At 30.6% G+C, this 8,264-nt stretch overlaps 1 protein-coding gene across 1 annotated transcript; it reads left to right on the forward strand.

The window, feature by feature from the left end:
- Positions 1-245: 245 nt before the first annotated feature.
- LOC102627514 (uncharacterized) lies at positions 246-3,408 on the forward strand. The gene is made up of 4 exons (XM_052435511.1): positions 246-807; positions 1,157-1,331; positions 2,099-2,376; positions 3,086-3,408. Exons 1-4 carry the CDS (start codon positions 370-372, stop codon positions 3,191-3,193), a joined length of 999 nt encoding a protein of 332 aa, XP_052291471.1. The 5' UTR covers positions 246-369; the 3' UTR covers positions 3,194-3,408.
- The last annotated feature ends 4,856 nt before the right edge of the window (positions 3,409-8,264 follow it).

Below are 8,264 nucleotides of genomic sequence, written 5' to 3' on the forward strand. Positions count from 1 at the left end.
TAAAAGAAATATGTCTTTTAGGATAGATTTTTAAAGTAAAATGTTAATTTTTATTTAAAGATTTATATTTTATCATTAAACCGGATATTGTGGGAAATAAAATTCAAAATGGGTGTTGTAGGATTTTAGACGGGTGTTAAAAGCTTTACTCTTTTAGAAACTAGAGTATGCCCACTCTTGGATCCTGAAAGCCCAAACCAGTTAAAAGACCGGAAACATTAAAAAACGAAAAACGAAAAACGAAAACAGAAAACAAAAATCTGAACCTGTAAGACGGTGGCTCAAATGGTGTTACAAGGATCTGAGTCAAAACCCTAACAAAAAAAAAAAAAAAAAAACTCAGCTAGTACTGAAGAAAAGATAGAAGAAATGGCAGCGTCACTTATATCAAAAACCCTACAATCTATCAGAAACCCTAACGCAATAAGCTCGTTCACTACATTTCGGACGCGCCACCTCTGCTCTGTCGCCACCGTCCACCAGTCACCGCAATACGACGACGACCCAACTACGTCCTTCACCTTCTCCTCCCCCTCCGACAAGATTAACGAGAACATCTACATTAAGGGACGGAAACAAGAAACGGCGTCGTCGTCGTCGTCTTCGGTGACGATGCCGATGTCGTTTATGACGGGGTCGATTGTGGGAAAGAGGTTTTATGAAAAAGTGAGCACCAGAGAAGCTGATGATGGAAATGGATGGACGGTGATGCTTGATTATCGCACGCTTAAGACTCCTTCTAAGAGACCCCTCAAGTTGCCCACTTTGGGCTTAGCTAAAGCCATTGGTGCTGAGTGGGACTATCAGGTGTGTTCATGAATTCATTCGTTTATTTACTTTGTTAATTTTTAAGAGTAGTGCTGTAACTCAAATGGTTAAAATTCATTTTTTTTTCATCCCGATGTATACAAAAAATTGATCCTTTTTGTCCATGATTTTGGGTTTGTGCTATTCCCGATTGCATTTCTTTGGATTAACTGTAGTTTACGTGAAAATGGTCTTCCGGTTGGCATTGATAATTCATTTGATTTCGGGTGGTGACTGCAGGGAATTTTCTTCATTTAGAATTGTTATTTTCTCATTTAAATGGGTTTTTCTTCGAGTATTTATGTTTTTTCTTTGTTGGATTCTTTAATAAAATCTTTAACCATCGTAGCAAACAGATGGGATCAGACCCTTCATGATGCCTCTCATGAAACTTGCGTGTACTGCATTGGAGAGAGTTCCACTTACTCGTCCAAAAATTATTGAACATTTGATGAAGAAATTTAACCAAGATTTAGTCTTTTGTCGTGCTCCAGCTGATAATGATCTGACAAGTGGTGTGCATGGTATGTTGTTCATGCGTTCGGTGCTTTATTCATAGTGATTTGTTGTTTCAATATTTAATTTTTGTCCTGAGTATTACCGGCATTTTCTCATCTGATTTTCTGTGGCGTACTTCTGCAAATTATAATCAACAAGTCAGATTCTACATTTAAACCCTATAAGAGTAGAAGATTATATCTTTTATCTGATCAATTGGCATCATACCATTTACTCTTAACCCTTTCTATTACTAAGATAAGGATTTAAGATCTCACAAGCAAAATCACTTTGTCATGTGCATCAAGTCAAATCCTATCATTTCAAGTTGGAAGCATTGAATGCATTTTTCTGTACCTGCCATTTTGGAGAATATTCAATTAGGAGTTTTCGTTAGATTTTGACCAAGTGATTTGGTTTGGTAGGATTCATGAGCTGTACATGCAGATATTAATTCAAATTTAAATGCAGTCGCTGAAATGCAGCTAAAAGCTACAAATAGTGCATAACCAAGTCATTGTTACGTCGAGATCTTGTTTGTACGCATGCATCTTAATACCTCTATACGGCATTCAGTTTCCCATCTGTAAAAAGTTTCTTTTTGCACTCGAAATTTAGTTGTATCAGTTTTATATTTTATTGGAAATTCAAATTTAGATTATTAATAATTTGGCTGGCTTTGAGTTCAGTAGGTCTTCGATTGTGATCATAGTAGATTTGTATTTGTTGCTTTTTAGTCTCCTTTACAGAGGAGACATTGACCTTACTTAACTGCTCCTTTGTATGTTTGCAGAGCGGCAGGTACAGAAAATTGACCCATTACTTAAATGGGTGGAATCAGAATTCAGTTTTAAACCTGTAGTCTACTCGAGCTTTTTTGGTGGAAAGCAGGAGGATGGTCTCATTAAGACCGTAGAAAACCTTATGAAGAAAACAGATGACTATGAATTGGCAGCAATTGATGCAATTGCTGCAGCAGCACATTCTTTGGTCATCGCCATTGGTATCTTTCGTGGAAAATTGCAGATTGAGGAAGCGATTGAGTTGATCAGACTTGAAGAAGATTTGCAGGTTCTTATTAACTCTTTCTTACACACACATAGAAGCACGGTCACTAGTAATCTACATCTCTAACAAGTATGTTTTAGTTAGGGCTGGCACTATTTGATTCGGTTTGGTTTTGGGCCAGAACCAACCTAACCGAACCAGAACTGATTTGTTCTTGAAAACTAGAATCAAATGTGAACTGAATTTTAGAACCGAACTGAACTGTTTCGATTCGCTTCAGTTTTATAGTATTTGGTTTAAGAAATTTATTTTTCTTTCAAAATTTTAACTTTTCAACAAAATTTGACCTTTTTCTTTTAATCCAATTCGATTGGAACCCCTAACCATTCATGCTTTATACAAAAAAAATAATAATATAAAAGAATTTTTTAATAATCAACTATTATTGTGTAGTATTTTGAATGACTGAGCGGTGTCGCTCATCTTATGGGAAACGACGCTGCACATGTCCAACTATGATTAGGAGACCTATGAAGTGGGACCCACGGCTCTCCTAATAATAGGAGAACACTTGTAACATCAGTCTCCGTAAGAAGAGCAACATTGCCCTTGTGATCACTACTTTTATTTTGTGTGTGTGTGCGTGTATTTTCTTTTTATTTGATTTTAACATTGAAATCTTTTCTGAATGCCCACTCCTAGTTTTAGTGTGCTGAGAAACTTTCTGTTGCCTCTGCTTGCCTTTTGAAGCCTTCTCATTTTTCCCTTGTAGGTGGACAAATGGGGTCTGGTTGAAGGCGGGCATGACATTGATATTGCTGATCTGAGGGTTCAAATCTCATCAGCTACTGTATTCCTTGGTCTTTCGAGGAGGAATTAATCACTTTATATCCTCAGTTGAAATTATCATCCCAAAAATTGCCTAGCTTTAGTTCACTTTTTTACGGACCTGTTGTACATCTAGAATCCTGCAACTGTTATTGAAATCTTGTGATGATCTGTTCTGGTTGTTGAAATAACTAAATGTGAGAAGTAGGCACATTCTGAATGCCTTTGTGTTAAATAAGTAAATAACAAAATGAATTCATGATGCAAGGCACTTGGTTTTTATTCTAGGCCAAATATCTTTAACTTCTTAGGAGTAGCAGAGTTTAAGCAAAGTGGTGCGCACCCTCAAGAACTCTGGAAACTCAATGAAGGCAAAAACAACAGTTATTGTCTTGCGGCGTGGATATTGACCAAATTTGCATTTTTAATTTATGTGTTAACGGGAACAAAAAAAAAAATCTGTTATTACACTTTTAACATTTATAAATAATAGAAGCTTGAGCCAACTCATATTCTCCAGTTCAGTTGTGCCCTGGCGAGGGGTGTCTGAAAACTAAAAAGCTTTCTGCAATTGTCCAAGTCCCAGCATATGTGAAACAGAATAGATGGTTGTAAATTAATAAAATGACGTTTGTTAATTATTGTTATTGTGTATTAATAGTGGTGATTACTATTATTAAAAATAATTATTGTTAAAAATTGTAATTATTGTTGTTGTTATGGTTACAATTATTATTGTTGTTGTTAGAATTATTATTATTATTATTAAAATTATTATTGTTTATCATCATCATCATTATCATTGTCATTAATTAACAATATCATCATCATCATTATCATTATCATTAATTAACAATATCATCATCATCATCATCATCATTAACAACAATTGAAAAAGAATAATAAAAATAAAAATAATATAATATTATTTTAATTGAGGATAAAGTGAAATTATGAAATTTAGGTGAGTATAAAATTGGGAGTTCAAGGAATGAGAACTTGTTTCCCAACTCCCATGGGAATTAAGTTCTCATTCTTTAATCCCCAAAATATGTGCGCTCACATATTCTAGTCTAATTCTCACATTTATTTTAACAAGTAAATACTATCGACCATTCTTATATTAGATTCCAATTCTTCAATTTAAAGAGTAAACGCATCATTAATATAACCATACGCCTGAGCAATTGGAAAATCAAATTAAGAAGAAAAATGTTGAATATAATTAAGGCAAACATCGTTCGTGCCAAATATAAAATAACTTTAAAAGAATGTCCGATCTTCACTGAATCCATGATGATCCACGACATTAACAATACCTCATCCTACCATTATATATTACACTTCATAACGACGGGGTGGTGCTTTTTATTCTCTACAAACTACCCATAACAGCCTTTGGGGAAAAAATAATAATAATATACCTACCGCGTAAACTATCTAAATGCTGACTTGGTATTTTTTAAAGTAAAATATGTGTAACACCTATGCTATTTACATTAAAAGGTACTTAACATGTGCTATCAAATTTTTGAAAAGATGGGAGAATTTTTAGATCGGGGAAGGGATCCAAATTCACTTAAGAATCGGTGTGAATAATTTTATTGTATAAACAATTTGAATCGATGATACAGTTTGAGCAGAAGAGAGGGCATGACGCCTCAGCTGTTGAATGCTACATGGAGCAACACGGTGTGCCTTAAGAGGCGGTAATTGATTAAATGAGAGATTTCTCAAGCCAACGGATGTGCCAATTCCCACGCTTGTGAGTATTCTTAATCTTACGCGTTTATACGAATTTCTGTATAATGATGGTGATCGCTTCATGCGTTCGTATTTGATGAAAGAACAAGTTGCCTTAAAGACCATTGCAGTTTTTGTTAATTTTATTTCATCACAAATTTGAGCAGTTATAATAAATAGTATCCGCATGAAAGAACAGTCGGTCGAAGTTAAAAAATAATATTAACAGTTTGAAGTAATTTTAGAGTGACCATGATAGGAGGAAAGCAACTTCTTTTCAATATTAATTAATGTTGTACCCTTACATCTTAGTTTAAGGTTTTGGGTCTACTGATTAATTTCTCAATGTATAAGGGCCTAACGGCATCTCTAATGCTTAATTTCCAATGCTTAACATTGTTTTGGTGTAACACCAACACTAAAAATATACTTTTTTCACACCAAATTACTATTTCATCTCCAACCTATTTACACCAAATAGAATATTCTTATTTTTATTCTTTTAATTCTCAAGAATTAATTTAATTAACACAATAAATATTACTACTAATATAGATAATTAAGTAAATTTACAAAAAAATATAGAAAATTATTAAATTTACATTTAATTAACTAAATTAGTACATTATGAAAATTAAACATTACATTAATATAGAAAAATACAATAACAATAATAATACTCTAGTTATTCGAATTACTAAATTCATCCCATAAATGATCAATTAGTGCATTTCAGAGTGCAATGTGAAAAACAAAATTGGAGATGGTCACATATCGTGAAGAAAACAAAATTTTATTTAAAGATTTAAATTTAATAAGTGATCCGAGCTTACGTCAATATTTTCAAAATTAACAAATTAAGATTTTGCAGAGAATATCTCAGCAAGGCCAATCATCTCAAAATACTTACAATAATATTGGCCAATATTTTGATGATATTGGAGGATCTAATAATGATCTCCCAGATTACTAAATAATTGTTCTAATTTATTTGAATAATAATAGCTTTTTAAATTTGTGTTAATTTAATTTTATATTTTTAATTTTGTAAAATGTAATCTAGTAATTAATGTTATTGGCATTTTATTTTTATTATTAATTTTTTTGTTGAATATTTTTTATTTAAAATATTAGTATAATATTCAAAAATTAAAAATGAAATAAAAATTAATAACAAAAATAATAATAACAACTTAAAATATTATATAAAATAGGACATCTATGTAAATAAGAAAAAATAATAAGGATATTTGAGACTTTTTTTCCCTAGCACCAAATGAATAGTGTTGCACTATATTTGGTGCAATACTATTCATAACACCATTTTGGTGTTATATTGGAGAAGTATTTTACACCAAAAATGGTGTAAAAGATGATTTAGTGTTAGGTTTAGTACTACATTGGAGATGCCTTTAACACCATTTTGGTGTAACACCAACAAAAAAAAGTACATTTTTCACACTAAATTACTATTTCATCTCCAACCCATTTACACCCAAAAAAAATTCTTCTTTTTATTCTTTTAATTCTCGAGAATTAATTCAATTAATACAATAAATATTACAATTAATATAGATAATTAAGTAATAAGTAATTTTATATCGATTAACAAAAAAATATAGAAAATTATTAAATTTGTATTTAATTAACTAAATTAGTACATTATGAAAATTAATGATCTCCCAGATTATTGAATAATTGTTCTAATTTATGCTAATAGTAGTAGCTTTTTTAATTTGTGTTAATTTAATTTTGTATTTTTAATTTTGTAATATGCAATCTAGTAATTAATGTTATTGGCATTTTATTTTTATTATTAATTTTTATGTTGTGAATATTTTTTATTTAAAATATTAGTATAATATTCAAAAATTAAAAAAATGAAATAAAAATAATAAAAAAATAAAAATAATAACTTAAAATATTATATAAAATAGGACATATATGTAAATAAGAAAACGTAATAAGGATATTTGAGACTTTTTTTTCCTAACACCAAATGAATAGTGTTGCATCATATTTGGTGCAATACTATTCATAACACCATTTTGGTATTGATTTTGGTGTTATATTGAAGAAGTATTTTATACCAAAAATGGTGTAAAAAGTGGTTTAGTGTCACATTAGAGATGGCCTAAGTTTATTACTTAAGGGTAATGATTTTTAAAATTTGTAATTTTTTTTAATGTGGGTCAAATTTAAATTAATTTTTTTATCCCTTATTTTTTTACCTTGCACTGGTGACGACGGCCAAACTAAGATAGAGGCAGCGATGATAGAGACTCAGCAATTCGAACAAGACAAAATCAAGATAGAAAATCAACTCAAGAATGGCTACAATCTGCAGACGTATCAAGAGGTTTCTTTTGGAATTCATTAGTTAGGGATTAACAAAAAGATATAAATGGAAGTTTTCCCTTTATATATATATATATTTTATTTCTTTAAAAGGTAAATCTTCATTTTTTCCTTTAAATTTATACCGGTAAAATTTTATTTTAAAAAAATACTTAATTGGCTTATAACCGGTTAGATATAATTTAATTAAAAATTTTTATTATTTCATAATTATTGTGAATCGTTAATTTAATCTAACGGTTCATAATAATTACGGTATTGATACCGTGATTTTAATCACGGCATCATAGAATTTTTCATTTATATATATACATGCATATAAATATAAATATATATATATGTGTGTACATATATATATATATATATATATATATATATATTATCCTTTATTATATATTTATTAGTTATTTTTATTGAACAGGAAAATAGCAGGAGATTATATATAGAAAGTGCATAATAGATCCATAAGTGGAGAGAATTGAAAAATTGAATGTTATATTCCAAATGAGCTTCCACACGAAGCGTAAAATAATTAAACAAAGATTTTATTTGGCAATTCGAATGCATGTGCTAGGCTCTGGAAGAAGACATTTTAATTGTCCTTTTGCTTTTATCTCAAACGAGCGGTTAGCTTTCAAATTCTAATAAGGAAACAATATAAAAACGGTTTGTTTGTAATAAAAAAAAAATAAATAAAAAAATAAAAACGGTTTGTTCAGTGGGCTTTGTTAAATGGGTGCATGGCCTTAACTTACTATAGGTGGTGAAGAATTAATTTCAATTAGAATCCAAAAAGGATTAAGCAAGTCAGTAGCCATATTATAAAAGGAGACAATGAAGAAGCGGAAAGAAGGGAACTAAAAGAAGATCGCGGAAGACAGATAGGAAGAGGAGCGGCAGCATCAATCCTTCAATTTTTCCATGGCTAACTGTATTTACTTTTGTTCCCTATTTAAGTATGTCTAAATAATTGCTGCCTTTTTTTTCTTTTGATACACAGGGGCTCTATAAAGCGCTAAAGT

The sequence above is a fragment of the Citrus sinensis genome, chromosome 2 (genome assembly GCF_022201045.2).
Source record: "Citrus sinensis cultivar Valencia sweet orange chromosome 2, DVS_A1.0, whole genome shotgun sequence".
Lineage (NCBI taxonomy): Eukaryota > Viridiplantae > Streptophyta > Magnoliopsida > Sapindales > Rutaceae > Citrus > Citrus sinensis.

Excerpts from the sequence above, each read along its gene's own strand:
- LOC102627514 (XM_052435511.1), top strand. The coding sequence starts at position 370 with ATGGCAGCGTCACTTATATCAAAAACCCTACAATCTATCAGAAACCCT. Across the intron at positions 1,332-2,098 it reads TCTGACAAGTGGTGTGCATG|AGCGGCAGGTACAGAAAATT; the intron begins GTATGTTGTTCA and ends GTATGTTTGCAG. Across the intron at positions 2,377-3,085 it reads GACTTGAAGAAGATTTGCAG|GTGGACAAATGGGGTCTGGT; the intron begins GTTCTTATTAAC and ends TTTCCCTTGTAG.